At 50.2% G+C, this 19,069-nt stretch overlaps 1 protein-coding gene and 1 long non-coding RNA gene across 17 annotated transcripts in view; one reads left to right on the plus strand and one right to left on the minus strand.

The window, feature by feature from the left end:
- The window catches only part of TTLL5 (tubulin tyrosine ligase like 5), a 235,835-nt gene that overhangs the window by 154,779 nt on the left and 61,987 nt on the right, over positions 1-19,069 (minus strand). For 15 of the 16 annotated variants that reach the window (XR_005597950.1, XR_005597951.1, XR_005597952.1 and 12 more), the window contains 7 exons: positions 17,481-17,572; positions 6,957-7,085; positions 5,720-5,811; positions 5,187-5,249; positions 3,975-4,013; positions 2,696-2,853; positions 1,384-1,684 (listed from right to left, as the gene is read on the minus strand). Coding sequence is in view for 12 of the 16 variants with exons in the window: in XM_039536715.1 (XP_039392649.1) it covers positions 1,384-1,684; positions 2,696-2,853; positions 3,975-4,013; positions 5,187-5,249; positions 5,720-5,811; positions 6,957-7,085; positions 17,481-17,572 (874 nt within the window). In the remaining 4 variants the exon portion in view is untranslated. The remainder of the gene's footprint in view (positions 1-1,383; positions 1,685-2,695; positions 2,854-3,974; positions 4,014-5,186; positions 5,250-5,719; positions 5,812-6,956; positions 7,086-17,480; positions 17,573-19,069) is intronic. The other variant, XM_039536719.1, reaches the window with a different exon arrangement.
- On the plus strand, positions 16,716-17,657 carry LOC120404362. The gene is made up of 2 exons (XR_005597960.1): positions 16,716-16,756; positions 17,442-17,657. It is a non-coding gene; the product is annotated as an uncharacterized LOC120404362 (long non-coding RNA).

The following is a 19,069-nucleotide window of genomic DNA, read 5'->3' on the forward strand; positions in this document are numbered from 1 at the left end:
TCAGTACTGCTGTGTCTGCTTTGAAAACCTGTTTCCAAATTTTCCCCTCTACAGACACTACAGCAGCACATGTCTCAGCCATAACAAGATAATAATGCAACCCAAATTCCTCCTGATGTTTCCTGAGGCCTCCCAGCCTCACGGAAACTAATTTGGGAAAGAAGAGGCAGGTCACATAGGGGTCAATGAAATCTTGTTTTCTATAAGCTTGGACAATTTTGTATAAGATATGACAAACAATGAAAACACCTTTTATCCAGAAGAGGGATAGTCATCCCTGTCCCCATAATGGTCCCATTCCCCTCCTCTATTCAGCAAGGGGATACTCTGCCCCCCATCCCTTATAATGTACCCCCCGGCAGATAGATACTCTGTCTTTCCAACTTATCAAGAAGAGTAATTACCTTCCTATCTAGTAGGCCACAAGCTGGAGAGTTCCCAAACTTTTCTTCCACCCCACCCTTTTTGCAAACAGTCCAGCCAAGCACCAGAGCACACTCCACCCCACCCTTCCCAACACTGGACAATCAGATCTCTCAATGCCTCATCACCCTCAAAACACTTCTGTCTTGCTCTCAGGACACTGCAATCTGGCATTTCAGTGGCTATTGCCCAAGTTAGGGCTTGTTTGCACAGCAAGCTTCAGAGTGAACCTACAGCACACCAGCTTGCCGCACAGTTACATCACACATGGACACTGTTAAAGTGCACTGAAAGTCCCAGAGTGCAGCTCACTAGTATGTCACTGTGCTATAACAGTGTCCAATGGGATGTTACTGCACAGCAAGCTGGTGTGCTGTATATTCACACACTGGCTTGCTGTGCAGTAGCTCACCATGTGGACAAGCCCTTAGAAAAATTCACTTCAAGAACAAAAGCACAAGAATGGGAAGTTTGCTTTTATGAGAGGTGGGAAAGACAGGGGAATTCCATTCTCAGACTTCATTTGTTGGCTTAAATGTACAATAAAAATACAGTACAATTAAAAACAGAAGAGATAATGAACAAAGAGGTTTACAGTTCAACAGGAGACCCCTTGCATCAAATCAGAGGAATTTTGAAGGCTGGGGTAGCCAAAGTGAAGCTCAGCCACCTGTTTTAAGAAAACAGCCCATGGAGACTTTAGGTCCCAGTGTGCAATGCAGGGGTCACACATTCTAGGACTGATAAGGTGAAGGCTCCTGCATTTGTCTCCATTTTGTGTAAACTAGATGCCAATGCAGCCTGCAATTAAGCAAAATCTAGGCATGTTTGTTATAGGCTCTCCCACCTTCCTGTCCCTGGAGGGGTGGGGTTCACAACTTATTGAATGTCCCCAGGGTCCGTGTATTAATTGATACTAGTTGCTATGCTTACTGAAATAATCTGCCTACTGACTCTTACCTTAGATTCCCATTCTCCTGCAGAATCTGCAGCAAGTTAAAACGAGGCGCTGGATCCACTTCTTGGAGAAGCAGCTCTGCCCCTCCACCTCCAGCTTTCTGTTCAGGGTCTTTCAGCACGTTCTCTCGGCGGACAGCTTCCATCATCTCCGACAGGTTTGGCTTGCATTTCACCTGCATGTCCGTAAGAGAGGCAGCAGTTTCATCTTGAGTTACCTCTATTTCTTCATCCTCACATGCCTCCTCTTCTTCCTCACTCTCTGCATCTGACTTGAGAGGCATTTTCTTTAGCTTGGAAGTCCCTAAAATGAGGAGGAAACCAACAATGGTGAAGAACAACAAAAAAATCTTTCCTATTACCCATCACCCCTTTGTTTATGCCCACACTCTTTGTTGCTGGAAGTCCAAGAACCCTCTCTAACAGCCAAGTCTTCACCACTGTACTTCATTCTTCACTAGAGCTTTCCACCTAGGATCTCAAAGCAGCTTATAAATCCCTCCTCCCAACACCAGGAGATAACTGAAGGCTACTATCCTTCATTTCCTCCTCTGTAAAGTAAGAACAGATAAAATGACTTGTCCAGGATCATATCCTGACTCCATGGCAAAGTCAGGGTTAATACAATACCTGATCTCTGGTTCTTATATTAGTCTGCATTTCCTTGCCTTTGTTTACTCTCATGTACACCAATATACTGTTGACAGAGTGTCTCCCACTGACAGAGAGGTGTGCACAAGCGCTTATGTCGGAAAAAACTTATGTCACTTGGGAGGGAGAGGGGGGAAGGGGTTCACACCCCTAAGCGACAAAAGTTTTGCCAATGTAAGTGCTAGTGTAGACATGCTCTCAGTCTTTCCAACGTAAGCTCCAATGAGCAAGTTTGCCCCTTGCTCCCTGGGCTTAGCTGGTGCCATGTTGGAGATCCAGCTTGGAACACCCTTGACTTTCAGCCTCTTGTGGAGGGTGACAGGAAAGCATAAGCACTCACCTATTTCACAGACATTTCTTGTCCCCAGAAAAAGGCTGTGACTACACCTTCAGAGGAGGTTTACCCCCACAGCCCTGGTATATGCAGCTGAACTGTGGAGGGAATGGCATATCAGAAGAAGGCCATTCAGAACTAGCATGGCGTGAAAAAAATCAATGCTGACCACTGAGTCTCTACCTTCTGAGCATGATCCCCAGGGCCAAAAGAGCCCACTAAGACCTGCATTAGATCTCTTGCAGCCCTGCCCCCTGGGGACCCAATCACATACACCCCTCATTAGCCTGGCTTTACCCTCTTGCCATCTAGAATCCTAGCCATAAATACCTGGTGGTCTTGCCCGTGCTGCTCTCATCTTGCTATGACATTGTCTGCGCTTCCGTACCTCCAGCGACAGGAGCTTCCTCTCATACAATGCAGCACGAAGTTCAGCATTAGAATCCATGGCTTCTAGCCCCAGATCCACTCCCCCATTAAGAGCAGCTCTGGGAAGCACAATACAGACAGCAGCCTCAATCACTTTGTCTCCCCCATTATGGCCTACATCTTAGTGTCTGCCTGTTACATTAGAAAAACAATGAAGCCCAACCTAATCTTGCTCTCAGTTAAGCCCACATCATGTTAGAGGGAAGGGCTCTTTCAGAGACTTGCACAAACTGTGGGATAGCATTTCCCCAAACCACCATGGTGAGGATGTAGACTCAAGGCATGACCCAATAAAGCTCATGTCTCCGTCACCATGCCCCTATTGACTCTGCAGCCTATATGTGAGCTAGTCACACTTTAGGAAACTCCTTCTCAGATGGCAGCTGCTCCAAGCAGAATGGTAGGGAGCCTTGAGAGAGGCACTAGGAATATAAAGTCATGCAAGAGACTGAGGTGGAAGATCCTTAACCCAAATCCCACCTGACACAATCTCTTATTCAGATAGCTTGTTCATACGTGTGGTTAAGTCAGAACCCAGAATTTTAACATGATTCAGATGGACAAAGTGCCAGCTCTTGTGCAATCCTGTCCCAATCTAAGCAAAAACCCTGAGGCATTGCACTGCTCTGTGGGGAGACAGGAACATGACAACTGAGCCAGAACAAAGAGCTCCAGCAGAAAGCACCTCTGAGTGTAACTAGAGCATCCACAGAGCTTCCTACTGCCTTCCCCTCTGCTTCCCACACCCTTGGGATCTACCAAAAAAAGAGACATGGACACCTGAGGTCTGTGAATCTCATCCCTTATAGAAGAAACAGTCTGTACCATTCTGTATCACCTGGAAGGGTCCGATCATGAACAACAGAGACCCTCCAACATTCTATGAGTCTCACCGCAGCAAGCATGAGATGAAAAGCCCCAATAACCTGTCCCCTAAAAACTTAGCTCTCTAAGAGCAGGGCAATGGGCTGTTCACAGGGCTCACTTTACAGAGCTGGTTATTAGGAGGGGGGCAACTTCAGTCTGTCAGGTCTTCCCACAGAAATCCACCTACTGATGGCAAGATGAGTGCTGGGGCTCCTAGCTACTGACCTGGTTTCTGTGAGCTGATGCCAGAACAGTATGAACTAATAGTAAAGCTCTACAAATGCAGACATTCTTTTTTTAAATAGCCACTTACCGGGCTCTTCCAGAAACTGGGCCTCTTCTCATCCTGGCCCTGCAAAGGAAGATAGGGCAGCAGGTTACAGGGTAGCACCACAAACTCATTCTATATCACTGGAAGATTTGCCAAGCTCTCCAAGTCCTTGGCATACAAAGGGAGGTCACCTAAGTTTGCAGAGTTCCTTGAAAACCCCACCTCAAAAGAAGGGTAATAAGGCCCTGACACAGGAAATCCAAGCAGCTCTCTTTCAATAGGAATTTGTTTTCCTTTAGCTCATATTGAAGGATCTGCCAGCTGGAGCCAAAGGACTAACAAACATCCCCCAAAGCACGAAGGCAAGTGAGACTTGGACGTATGGCTAGAATTATATTCCTGATGCCGGGATTCCAGCTATAAGGGCCTCCAATTATGACGCCCCATCTTCATCAGCAACATTACTTCTCACTCCCAAATGGTCTGTTAGTCTATAAGGTGCCACAGGATTCTTTGCTGCTTTTACTCCCAAATGGGCTTCCTGTGGAGCCCAGACTAGGGAGAGAAAACTATGGCGGGCCCAGACACAGGACCACTGATGCTGGGCGCAGCTTTTAGTGGAGGTTCACACAGCAGCATGCGTTGCTGTGTCTTTCAGAGTGCTGAGTGGAGAGGCAGGGCTTCCAACAGTGCTTGCACAGCTGGCGGTACAGGTGGCAGCACTGGAGCTTTGGAAAAGGCTTCAGTGCCTATCCTACAAGAGGGAGCATTCTGTGGTGTGAAGCTGAATTCAAAGCAAGGGGGATAAGGAACTGTTGCAACTTCTGTACAACCCTCAGTGGCTTCTAAGCCTGTAAACGTGTGTATTCCTCCATTATACAATGCCACTGAGTATTATTCATTCAATGCACCCTCCTCCTCTTTCCTCCCCTGCCCCGTGGTTGCTTTCCCATGCCCTTTGCACACCATGCTGTGCATCTCCTTCTCCTCCTGCAAGTGTCCAAAGATGGGCCTCTCCAAGCTTTAGGGACCCTCTGAAGACTTTGTTTGAAGGGACAGGTAGCTTTGTATTCATTGGTGTACTGAGGAAATAATGTATGGCTATTCCCACCCTTATAGGTCACAACACAGTGGCCAACAATATTGTAGCTATTTAGAGCTATTCCTCTTTGCTCTATTTCAGTCCCCTCTGTCCCTCTCCCAGGTGTTCCCTCTACAGTGCAGGCTGCCAGAGCCGACTCTCCTGTTTCCTACCTGTCCTGGAAGAGACGTATGCCCAGCATATAATTCATTGTTGTCTTGTGCTCTAAGTAGGATCTGGAAAGGCAGGTGGAGGGGACTGATTAAAGCTCAGGCCAACACAATGAAAAGGTGAAGGAGGCCTTACACAGAATGAAGACATTCATAAAATACACCCCTAACAGAAAGGCACTGAAACAATATGGTGCAATTCGACAGGCAAGGGGAGAGGAGAAAGACAGTCACTGCCTGGCACCTAAACATTGTGGGAGGCAGGCACAGTGTGTGGTGAAAAAAGGAAACCGGGACATAAGGGAAAAGGAAAAGCAGAATCTAGTGTCACCCAGGGGTGAAGCCCATTCTGTACCTGTGGTTCTGAGGGTGGGATACACAGCATGCATCAGGGTAACCGGAGGAAAGAGGGGGAGTTGATAGTTCTGTCCCCCATCCCCAACCACTAACCTGGTTTTAATTCACATAGACATCCTATTACCAAAAACAGAGCACCAGGGAGACACTGAGCCAACACACTGGGGATTTCTCCTCACCCATAAAGATCCCATGTTAGTGGCGTTGGGAATATCCGGATGAAACCTCCCCTCCGCTCATTCTCCTCCTTCACTCGACGCAGAACTTTTATCTGGGATCGGAGAAAGAAACAAGATCCAAGTAAAACAGATAGTAGGACTGAAAATTATCCTCAGGGCAGGGCCTCGGTTCCAGAGGATGAGGCTGCCATTAACCCTGAAGTTGTGGTAGTGACTAGTGTAAATTTGACATCATTATACAATAATGTCATCCTACACTAAAGCTTTTTAGAGCAGGGGTGGGCAAATTACAGCCCAGGGACTGCATCTGGCCATTCAGATGTTTGAATCTGGCCCTCGAGCTCCCGCTGGGGAGTGGCGTCCAGGGCTTGCCCTGCTCTGGCACTCCAGCTGAGGAGTGGGGTCGGGGACTTGCCCCGCTCCATGCGTGCCGTGGCTCTGCGCGGCTCCTGGAAGCAGCAGCATGTCTCCTCTCCAGCTCCTACGTGGAGGGGCAGCCAGGGGGCTCCGCATGCTGCCCCCACCCCAAGCGCCGCCTCCACAGCTCCCATTGGCCGGCAATGGGAGCTGCAGGGGTGGTGCCTGCGGACAGGGCAGCGTGCAGAGCTGCCTGGTCGCGCCTCCGCATAGAAGCTGGAGGAGGGGACATGCTGCTGCTTCCAGGAGCTGCTTGAGGTAAGCACCACCCGGAGCCTGCACTCCTGACCCTCTCCTATGCTCCAACCCCCTGCCCCAGTCCCGATCCCCATCCCACCCTCCGAATCCCTTGGTCCCAGCCTGGAGCACCCTCCTGCATCCCAGAGCCCGCACCCGCAGCTGGAGCCCTCACCCCCTCCCGCACTCCAACCCCCAATTTTGTGATCATTCATGGCCCGCCATACAATTTCCATACCCAGATGTGGCCCTTGGCCCAAAAAGTTTGCCCACCACTGTTTTACAGCATATATGCACTCTTGTCATAGCAGGGGGAGGGGTCCTTCTGGGATGGAGCCACTATTATCAATAAAATTCAGCAGTTTCACTCAGAATAAACCATTTTCTAAAAGGTCTCCCTTATCACTTTTGTTTGTCCCACTCTGGGGCCAGACAGCCCTCTCATGAGGCAGTGGATATTTGGCAGCAGCAACTGTTAATCCAAAATTACACTGGATTATTAAATTACTTGTGTTCCCCTCCATCCCCACATGTTGTCCCAAAGCCAAGGTACATACAATATCAGATATTTAACAGCCCTTACCTCCTCCATGGACAGGCCCAGCATGGAGCCACTTTGCTTTCCGGCTACCTTTTCCCTGCCTGAGGGCACCACGTTTTTCACCTCAGCATCACTGGCAGACAGAGGGCGGGCACGCTGTAGAGACATAGTCTGAATACAGATATTTGTCACTCTTTTCCCCTCTCTAAACTTATTTTAAAAATTAATAGCTAAATTCGAATTCCAAGCCCCCATGCTCAGCAGAATCCATGTTCCAGGGCACCAGAGCCAGGATTCACACTCCCAGCCTCCAACTACAGCAGGATGCACACTCCATTGGGCACTAATGTCAGGATTCACACTCCCAGTTTTTGAGAACAGTAGGACCCCAGGCATTAGTGCCAACATTCACACATCTAACCCCTTTCAGAAAACCATGACACATACCCCAGAGGCACTGCAGCCAGGACTTTCACTCCCAGCCCCCAAGCACAGAAAGATTCTCAGCCAATGGGCATCAGAACCAGGATTAACAGTCCCAGGTCCCAGGCAAAGTGGGATCCACATCCCAGGGGAACCAGAGTCAGGATTCACCCTCCCAGTCAGGCTGCAAGAACTCTAGTAATTAATTAGTGAGATGAAGTTGTGGGAGAAAAAGATGGGACATTCATTTCAATATCCATCATGCTCTCTTCTCAGCTCACAAATCTGAAAGACCACAATCTGATGCTCCTGGGACTCAACAGAAAGACCTTTTCTCTTCATACAGCCATACTCCACAGCCAAGTGGCTATCAGTATTATCACAGATAAGCACAGAAGGCAAAGGAAGACTAGAAAAGCAAGAACCTAAAAAAGGAAGGGTTTGCAGAAGTTCTAGAAAACAAAGTCTTAACCTGAAGTCAGTGCCTGGTAAGTCACAATAGATCAAATGATCAGCCTGGAATCAGAAGTATTTGAAAAGCAGCAGAACTGTCAGGTCCTAAGAAACTGACAAAAACTTAGATCAGTGTGACTGAACATAATCTGACAGGATAGTGGAACAGTTTAACTGGGCCCTAGGTACAGCTCAGGTAGGCTTCCTCTGTAGAAAGACACAAAAAAGACTGAGCCCAGCTCATTCCACCAGATGGCATTCAAACCCCCTCTTAGCACAGAAGTGAAAGAATGAGGAAGTAACCTCAAATTGATTAAACCTTGGGAGTAATCCCACAGAACACATACTGAAATGAAGATGAATGCAAGATCCAGTTGTATTCTCATTTGTAAGGATCATCTGAACTAGTAACTAAAACGATATAATTTCGTTGTGGCAACCTCCACAAAACCACAAGCACAATGAAAGAAGCTGAGGATGAAGTTGCAACAGGAATGGATGTTGCACTGGAGCAGGCTGAGTCAAGCTACTCAGAGGCAATTCATGTGGTGAGAACCAGAGGGAAAGCTGACATAGCAGGTGCCAACTGAAAATGTTTCATTACAGCCTATTGAAAAGTGATTAGATAGAAAGGAGGTCTGGCTGGGGAAAAAATGAATGAGTAAACAGGAGGCACTAGAGTCACTGCATTTAAAGCCAGAATGGACCACTCAATCAACTAGTCTGATCTCCTGTATATCACAGGCCACCAACACCACCCACTGAACCCAACAACCACAATTAGACCAAAGTATTACAACCCACAGAAAACTAGACTACTATGTGCCACAGGCATAGAATAGGACAGACCAAGGTGCATCAGTGCCCCAGGCCCCTGCAATGACAGAGAAATGATTAAATGAAATATACCCAGATGATCCTGGCAAGTGACGCACACACATAGGCTACAAAGGAAGGCAAAAAAACCCCAAGATCACTGCCAATCTGACCTGGTGGAAAATTCCTTCCTGAGCCCAAAAATGGTGATCAGTCAGACCCTGAGCATGTTGGTTATTCCATATCCTTTCTCCCTGCATTCGCTCCCCTACATCACCACTATCAGCTCCTTTGCCTCAATATCTTAACTCTCTAAAATCTTCCACCATCCATCCACTTCCTAAAAACCTTTCCTTGACTCCAACATTATACCCACCACGTCATAAATGATTCTTAAAAAAAACATTAGGAGAGAGTTTTTCATCTTAAAGGCTTTCCATGGCCCTATCCCTGGAGGTAAGTCAGTCTCTTCACTGCAGATGGGGGAAATAAGCAGAGAGGGGAAAAGACAGTTACTCACCGTTGTAACTGTTGTTCTTCGAGATGTGTTGCTCATATCCATTCCAGTTAGGTGTGCGCGCGCCGTGTGCACGTTCGCCATAAGATTTTTACCCTAGCAACACTCGGTGGGTCGGCTGGGCGCCCCCTGGAGTGGCGCCGCTATAGTGCCCAATATATACCCCTGCCGACCCATCCGCTCCTCAATTCCTTCTTGCCGGCTACTCCGACAGTGGGGAAGGAGGGCAGGTCTGGAATGGATATGAGCAACACATCTCGAAGAACAACAGTTACAACAGTGAGTAACCGTCTTTTCTTCTTCGAGTGATTGCTCATACGCATTCCAGTTAGGTGATTCCCAAGCCTTACCTAGGCGGTGGGGTCGGAGTGAGATGTTGCAGAATGCAAAACTGCTGAGCCAAAGGCTGCATCATCTCTGGACGGTTGAACCAATGAGGCAAAGGTGTCAACCGGGGACCAGGTAGTTGCACGACACATCCCCTGGAAGGGTAAGTGAGCCAGGAAGGCAACAGAAGAAGCCTGAGGCCTGGTAGAATGTGCAGTAAGGTGGCTCGATGGAACATGGGCCAAGTCAGAGGAGGTGCGGATGCACGATGTCACCCCAGAGGAAATCCTCTGGGAGGAGATGGGTAGGCCCTTCGACCGGTCTGCCAGTACAACGAAGAGTTGGGGCATTACGAAAGGGCTTTGTCTGCTCGAGATAGAACGCGAGCGCCCTACGGACGTCTAGGGAGGGCAAATGTGCTCCCCTCGCGATGAGTGTAGCTTCGGAGCGAAGACCGGAAGGAAGATATCCTGATTGATATGCAAGGTCGACAGCACCTTGGGGAGGAAGGCTGGACGCGGTCAGAACTGCACCGTGCCCTTGAGAAACACAGTATACCATGGGTCCACCGTGAAAGCCTGAAGCTCGGAGACTCATCTGGCCAATGCAAAGGCTACAAGGAAAAACTGTCTTCCAGGACAGGTATATCAGCGAGCATGTTGTCAGTGGCTCGAATGGGGCAGTCATAAGACTGGATAGAACCAGGTTGAAGACCCAGGTTTTGGCGGGGCGGCGAACTTGGGGGAGCATAAATGCCCCAAGCCTTTGAGGAACCTAGAAACCACAGGGTGTGAGAATACGATGCGGCCACTCTCCCCTGGTGGAAGGTAGAGATGGCTGCCAAGTGTACCCTTAATGATGTCACCGCCAGGCCCTGCCGTTTGAGAGACCAGAGGTAGTCCAAAACGGAATGGATTGGAATCTCGGTGAGAGAACATTGTGCGTTTCGTAGCTGCAGGAGAAAATGTTTCCACTTGGCCAGATACATTAACGGAGTAGAAGGTTTCCTACCACCCAGGAGAATACTGTAGAACCGAGGCAGAACAACGCAACTCAGATCGGTTTAGGCACACAGCAGCCATGCTGTGGGGTGCAGGGATAGCGGGTCTGGGTGGTGAAGTTTTCTGAGATCCTGGGCAAAGAGGCAGGGGAATCGGGTTGGCTACCAACAGGTTTAGCAACATGGTGTACTAGTGCTGCCTGGGTCACGCTGGAGCGATCATGATCAGGTGCGCTCTGTCCCTGCGGAGTTTAGCAGGACCCTGTGAACCAGCGGGAACGGTGGAAAAGCGTACAGCAGATGGCTCGTCCACGGCATCAGAAAGCCTCCAGGATCGAGCCTGGGGAGACAGAATTTGTCTCTCTCTTTCCGTTCTCGCGAGAGCGAAGAGGACTATGCGGGGAAAACCCCACTTCCGGAAAACGGAATGTATAATATCCGGAGGAATCGACCACTTGAGAGACAGGAAGGATCTGCTGTGGCGATCTGCCAGAGTGATCCGAACCCCTGGGAGAAAGGACGTTACCAGGTCTATCGATTGGGCTGTGTCGAAGTCCCGGAGTTGGATAGCTCCCTGCAAAGAGGGGAGGACCATGCTCCTCCGTGCTTGTTTATGTAACACATGGCCGTTGTGTTGTCTGTGAACACCGAGACACAACGGCCTTGCAGGTGCTGCTGAAACGCCTGGTACACAAGGCAGACTGCTCTGAGCTCCCGGACATCGATGTGCAAGGCCAGCTCTGGAGCCGACCGAAGGCCTTGGGTGCGAAACTGACCCAGGTGAGCCCCCCAGTTGAGAGATGGGGCGTCCGTCATGAGGGACACCGAGGGGTGAGGCGGATGGAACAGCACCCCTGCAAACACCAGGGAGGGAGTCGACTCCTAGTCGAGGGAGCCGAGGACGCTCGGGGGGGGATCGAGGCGACCCTGACTATGCTGTCTCTGCCCGGGTGGCAGACCGAGGTGAGCCACGATTGAAATGGACGGAGGCGAAGCCTGGCATGATCTGTTACGAACGTGCAGGCAGCCATGCGACCCAGGAAACCTAGGCAAGCGCTAGCCAAAGTTGCCGGGAAGGTCCGTAGACCTTGTATAAAATTGTTACCAGCGCGTGAAACCGAGGCTGAGGAAAGCAGGCTCTGGCGAGACTGGAGTCCAGGATGGCCCCAATGAATTCTATTCCTTGTGTGGGAATCAGAGTGGATTTCTCTATATGGATCATCAGGCCTAGACACAGGAATAGGTCCTTGTCGACGCCCACATGACTGGTGAATTGGGCCCCGGTGGTCCCTCAAATGAACCAATTGTCTAGATACGGAAAAACGTGTATCCGACGGTGGCAGAGAGAGGCGGTGAGTACAGCCATGCACTATGAGTGCACTTGGGGCTGTATAGAGGCCAACCGGGAGGACCGTAAACTGGAGATGATGACGGTTGGCCACAAACCGGAGGTACCTTTTGTGTGGAGGATAAATGGCGACGTGAAAATACGCGCCCTTCATATCGAGGGCGGCATACCAGTCTCCGGGATCCAAGGATGGGATGACGGTCCGCATGGCTACCATGCGGAACTTCAGGTGTATCATGAACTTGTCGAGTTCCCGCAGGTCTAGGATAGGTCTGAGACCTCCCGTCGCCTTGGGGATTAGGAATTAGTGGGAGTAGAACCCTTTGTCCCTTTCATCCTTTGGTACCTCCTCTATAGCTCCGATGGTGAGGAGCGTCCGCCCCTCTTGCAAGAGGAATTGCTTTGGGATCCTGACTGACGCCTACGACTGTCTCAGCGACGCCTGCTGGCAAAGTCCTGTCTTTGTCTAGGCACAGGGTAAGATCGGTGAGGCTGGGGGTGGAAAGGTCGGTGCTGAGTCACCGGCATGTGCATGCCGAGAGGGAGCACACAGTGATCTTGCCTGCCCTTTAGGCTTTGCGGGCTAGGGTCAGGTTTTTTTTTTTTTTTTTTTTTTTTGAGAACAGGCCCTTGCCATTGAAGGGCAAGTCCTGTATTGTGTGCAGCAGCTGCGAGGGAAGGCTCGATAACTGGAGCCATGAAATACGCCTCATGGCAACACCCGAGGCCTGGGTCGTGGCTGCGGAGTCAGCTACATCCAACGAGGCCTGGAGGGAAGCTCTCGCCACCTTCTTCCCTTTTTCCAGGAGAGCAGCAAACTCTTAACGGGAGGTCTGCAGAACCGACTCCATAAATTTGCCCACCGCCACCCATAGTAGCAGCTAAGCAGGGCTTGCTGGTTTACTACGTGAAGTTGCAGGGCCCCTGCCGAGTACAGCTTACGGCCCAGTAAGACCAATCGCCGAGCCTCCTTGGATTTAGGGGCTGGTGCCTGCTGGCCATGGCGTTCCGTCTCACTGACGGACTGGACGGCAAGGGGGCGGGGGGGGAAGGTGTACATATAGGTACCCGTAGCCCCTGGAGGATACTATGTGCTTGTGTTCAACTCCCCTGCCCACGGGCAGGATAGTGGCTGGACACTGCCAGATGGTATCCGCATTGGCCTTGATTGTCCGAAGGAACGGTAGGGCCACTGTAGTGGGGGGCGTCAGTCGACTGAATGCCCACGACCGGGTCCTGTATCTCCGAGATGGGATCACAGGTAGGCCTTTGGCCTGATGGCACACCCAAAATGTACAGGGTGACCACTGAAGGGTCAGGGTCCTGGGCCTGGGGCACCTGGAAGACTCGGGCGTGCACATCTGAATCACAGTCCTGCGCGTATAAACTGCCTGCGCAGGACGACAGTGATGCATGTTTGGATGGCCATGGAGGAGCTAAAAAGCCCTGGTCAGAGTCTCCCTCTCTAGCTGACGTCGCTCGACGCAGCACCGGGGATCGGTACCAGGAGGCATACCGGTACTGGGAGCGAGAACGGCACCTGCCACCGGAGCGGTGCCGGGAGGTCGACAGAGATCTCAAGGCTCGACGTTGGGAGTGGCGACAGGAGTCCAGTGCCTGGAGCGGTGCCGGGAGCTGGATCGGCGCCGAGAGTACCAGGCCAGCGAACGGGACGCTGATCGGTGCCGCGAGTACGACCGGTACCGAAACGGAGAACGGTGCCGGGACTGCGAGCGGCGTCAGCACCTGGATTGAAGATGGGACCGAGAACATCTGTGGAACCGTGATCATGAACGGTGCCGCTCCGCGGTGTCGACAGAGGGTGGTCTGATCAAGGCAGGCTTGCCGATCGACTATATAACCTGCACCGGCGGCACCGGGGGTTGAGGCAGCGCAGGCGCTGTCATTGGAATCAACTTCCTCGACGTGGAAGTGTCTCCGGCGTGGAGGGAATAGTGAGCTCAATCACGGCTCGCACCGGGGAGCGTTCAGGTACCAAACTTGACGGCTCTTGTGTGGCCGGAGTCGACGGTGCCGATATTGTTGGCGCCGCAGCAGGTATCAGAGCTGGGCGGTCCGACTTAGTATAGCGCTCGGGCTGCGGAGCGGGCGGCTCGGACGCAGCAGGAGTCCTGTGCCTCGTCATCCTCCAGGAGAGGGTTCCGTTCTGAGCGGACGGCAGTGCCGGCAGTGGCCGGTGCCGGGAGGCCTTGGCGGTACCGGCGATCCGGTGCCGAGGGAGCACTTCTTGAAGACGGACCAGCGCTTGGAGCCGAGAGCGGAGGAGTAAGAGCTGCCTCCCTCAGGAGCTACTTGAGACGAAAGTCTCGCTCCCCTATTATTCTCAGCTAAAAAGGCCTTACAAATGCGGCACTTATCTGTTAGGTGAGATTCCTCGAGGCACTTAGGAGAGGATCTCTTGTCGGCATCGTCTTATGGCTGGCCGAGCACGGTTTGAAACCCTGTGAACCGGGCATAGTATCCAGCACCGGGTGCGGGGAAGGGGATAATCCCCGAACCCCTGTGACTATATACTACCAACGAATAAAGTTAACTATACAAATCTAAACTATATATACACACACAAGAATTAACGAGAGAAACTACGAGTAGCTAGGGAAGTGGAGGTCAGCTAAGCCGCACTCCACTGTTCCAATGACCGACATGGGCGGTAAGAAGGAACTGAGGAGCGGATGGGTCGGCAGGGGTATATATTCGGCGCTACAGCGGCGCCACTCCAGGGGACGCCCAGCCGACCCACCGAGTGTTGTTAGGGTAAAAATCTTCCGACAAACGTGCACGTGGCGCGCGCACACCTAACTGGAATGCATATGAGCAATCACTCGAAGAAGAAGTCAGTTATTCAGTGTCAAAGCTGAACGTAGAACTCAGCCGTTTCTGGCTCTCAACCACGTGCTCAATTCTACAGAGACTGTACTTCTCTATGGCCTCCCCGAATCCCAGGTCTGCAGGCTCCAGCATACAAATGCTAGTGCCACTGTCTTGCACCTTTGTGGACAGGTGATCACACCAGTTTGACTTTTTAAAACAATCTTGCCACTGCTGAGAACCTTCTCCCTGCAGCTCCTGCCATCTGGAATAATCTTCCTGTATCTCTCCATCTCCATTCAAATCTCAGATGAAGCACCCTTTCTCCTTTACCTCTGAATCTCTTTACCTGGGCTATTTAGTTCTGCAATACATTCTGGGATAATTTGTATCAAAGGTATTATAAAAGATAAAATTTAAAATTTTATCTTTCACATCAGTAAATTAAGTTGAATGAAGCCTTACTAACTTTGTGTTTGTTAATCGAGACTGTGCAGAGACAGGGCACTACAAGAGACAGACAACTGGAATAAAAATCTCATGTTCTGTCAAGACACCTTCACCTCTGACAAGGTGGGACATGCCTGTAGTGAGAGGCCATAGCTAAGAAGTCCAGGTGAATGGCTACGTGGTCCCCCCACCTCCTTTTCCGATTTTGCCTATGTCCTGCACAAATGCATTCTACATCACCTCCACCCCCAACAATCATGATAATAACCTTCAGGCAAATGCTCAAATGTTTAGACCTTCTGAGTACATGCACAATCTGGAACAACAGAAAAGACAACTCCACGTGACAGAAGCAAGCAACCAACCTATCTCAACTGTCAAGACCAAAGTTATCTTGTTTGTACTAGATAAATATTTTTCATTTGCATTAACACCTACTAGCCATTAAAGGAAAGAGATAAGTGATGCTGGTCAGCTGAACTGTGCAGAGCAGAGAGGAAAAATCTCAAGAGGGAAAACCCTGGGAGTCCCAGGAGCTATTTCACTGAATGGCCAAGATATTCCAGTTCCGAGGGAGAAACGGGATGCTGTCCAACATTCCATTACAAGGGCAGAAATGAGAAAATAGCAGCACTTTGCAAAGCAGTCGGAGAACAAATAAGCCTCCACTTGGCACTGGGATAATACCCTAGTCCAGCTCACTAAGAAAGTGATGGAGAATAAGCATTCACATAGGAGCAGAAATTCTTCTTGCCTGTGGTGGTGTCCAGACTGCCTCCCTCCTTGCTGACACACAAGAACAGCAAAGGGCTTAAGATATTATCTTGAAAGGATCTGTCATTTCAAGAAGTGCTGCGGCCAAGTATCTCCTTTAGATTGGTCTATGCACAAGAAGCTACAGATCCCCCTTTACTCCTTAGGATTAATTGAAAGAACTCTAGCCCAAACCAATGGTCAATTACAAAGAAAGCAAGTAATTGCTCCATTTCTCTGGAGGGTACCAGTGCTCAGGGAGTCAACCCAAAGAAATCACACAAGAAAATCTGAACAGAGAAAGATTTCCATGCACCTGGGCTCCAGATTTCCTGCACCTGGGCACAGGAAAGGTCAATTGCAGCAGCACAGAGGCCAACTGCAGGCAGCTCACAACCTCTCACTGAAATTAAAACCCTTTGATTTAAAATTCAGTGCACAGTGCCTGTGGAGAAATGCCTCTGAGAAAACAAATGGGCTGGAAGCTCCCCACCCCACCAACATTTGTGGGATCCATCTGGCTGACAGAGAAAGATGAGAGAAGAGCAGTCTTTCAGAGATCCAGCATTTTAACAGCAGAAGGGACACTGGACATATGAGGCCTCAGTCCAAAGGGAAAGGAGATGAAAGAAACCAGGGGCAAAGGGGAAATAAGGCTCTAATTTCAAATATGAAAGCTCTTACTGCCTCGGTGTAGCAGGGTGGATTCCCTGCTCCGGGGGTTTTAAGGGGTTTAAAAGTGGCCTAGCAGGGCTTGAGAGCTGCTGCTCCAAAAAGCTGAGCTGATTAGGAAAGTGGCTGCAGCTGGGGGCCACGCCCCAAACTGAGCCACAGGCCTTATAAAAGGCCAGGGAAGCCAGGAGCCAGACAGTCTCTCTCTGCCTTCAGAGAGGGATGGGCCTGGCTGCTTAGGAGCTTGAGACCAGGTACCTGAGTGCAGGAGGGCTGGGGAAGGCTGAGGAGCCGGGGAGCTCCAGCCTAGACAGCCCCAGGCTGCGGCCTAGCAGTGGGCCAATAGGTACTGGGGGTTGCAGGGGGCAACCTAGGGGTAGGCCAAGGCAGCAGGTCCAAACCCAACTTTGCCTGTGATGAGTAGGCTGATACTGCAGTCTGTCCCAGAGTGTGGGGCTAGACAATGACTGGCAGTAGCCAAATACTGAGACAAGGTAGGGATAGAGGGTGGGGGTTCCCTGAGAGAGAAAGGGAGACCCAGAGAGAAAGGGGTTGCTGCTAGGGGGCAGCACCCCATGTAAAAGGGCACCAGGTCCAGGGAGGGACACGGGGGCCTACGAACAGGTGGATCACCGGCCTGCAGAGGGTGCTCCAGGGCTGGACTGAGCTAAATACGGAGAGCAACCAGCAGGAGGCGCCGCAGGGGTGAGTCGACCCATTTACACTCGGATATGGTCTCACAAATACTCAAAGCTGTGGGATTCTTGAAGCTAGTCACCCACAATGAAGCTGGTTGGGACTCACATAGTACAGTTGCATCCCATGAGCCTCCTCTTCTACAGTTGTGCTAGGATTCCAGGGGCCTCACTATAGTCACTTGCAGGCTCTCTCACCTTTGGGCAAAACTGATTAAAGCTGCTGTCCTGGAATTCTCCTCAGAGCTGCAACACGAAGTCCTGGGTTGCTGAACTTGCTTACCTGAGGCTTCTGAAAGGGATTTCTTCTGGCAGATTCAGATGAGTGATGGGCTACCCGGCTTGACCGCTGGCCCGGATCCTGGCACACAAAACCTGTGGGAGTAAGGAGACATGTAAGAAGAAGAGGTTACTCACCTGGTGCAACAACTGTGGTTCTTTAAGATGCATCCCCCCACCATGGGCATTGCACTTCACATGCATGTGCACCCCATGCACCTTTGACTGGAGACCCAAGCAAGGATCCTACATGCCCTTGTGCTCACAATACCATGGCTATATTGAGCTGTGCAGATGAACTGTGCTCAGTTCCTTTTCTATTGCAAAGTCTCACAAAGGAAACTCTGAAACAGAGAGGAAGGAGGGCAGGGAATGAAGCAACTGTAAGGGGATACACCTTGAAGAACCAGATATTGCACTCCTTCTTCGAGAAGTGTCCCCACGGGTGCTCCACTTCAGGTGACTCCAGAGCAGTATCCCCACAGGGAGGAGGGAGTTCCAGAGTCCGGTGCAGCACTGAAGACAAAACCACATTGCCAACTGCTGCATCAGATCTAAAGGCATGGACCAAGGCCTAATGTTTGGAGAAGCTTTGTATTGAAGACCACATAGTGGTTCTGCAAATCTCAGAGACTGGAACATCTGTAAGTAATGCCACAGATGCTGATTGCAACTTTTGTAGAGTGAACACACACCCTTGAATTTTAGGTTGAATGCTAACCGCATCATAACATGCAAAAATACCAGAGATCCACCTCAGGAGACAGGAACAAAACTAATCCTCTCAACTACTAAACTATCAAACTATCTAAAAACTAAATTCACTACTAGGAGGAAAAACAAACTTTTAGTTGAAGCCCATTCAAGGCGGATATGCTAAAGCTCCATCTCAGGCTGTGACAATTGAGGAGAAACTGAGGGCAGTTCATCCATGAAGTCCTACATAGCATTGGTTTGGAGCATGAGGGTGTGTAGGGCACATGCACGGGTCGAACAAACACTGGTAATGAAAATCTCCAGTTGAAGGTGTGTGGGATGCATGCACACCTGAAGTGGAGCACCTACAGGGACACTATTCCATAAACCACCTTTAATTTCTGGGAGAGTTGGGCAGCTCCTGAAACACAACCTAGCATTCCTACCAACAGTTTTATCAACCATGAACCCAGGTGCGTGTTTCCCTGAACAAGGTCCCAAAAGTTTTTTTCCCCTCAGTATGCCTTGGTTTATTTAACTCTCGAGTCCTCCCCCATCCCTCCCCCCTCATTGCATAATATTTCTGCCTTAGAACCAGAAAGCATGCCCTTGAAAAGCCAGCATTTAATAAGAAGAGTTGCTAAAGAACACAGAGGAGTGCCCTCTTCCATTCAGTGGCTAAGCATGCTGTGTGGGTAGCATTTTTCTACCTCTTTTCGGGCCCAAAAAGTAAGACACCAAAAATCGAACCAACACCTCTCAACAAGTAATGTAAAATATTAGTTGCAGGGTACTCTGCTAGCTAAACACTTCTACACATTACAATTATGCAGATCTTCACACCCACAACTCCACATTTGTACAGCCTAATCACAACTTACTAACACTGCCTTCACT

Source organism: Mauremys reevesii, linkage group 4 (assembly GCF_016161935.1).
Source record: "Mauremys reevesii isolate NIE-2019 linkage group 4, ASM1616193v1, whole genome shotgun sequence".
NCBI classification, from domain to species: domain Eukaryota; kingdom Metazoa; phylum Chordata; order Testudines; family Geoemydidae; genus Mauremys; species Mauremys reevesii.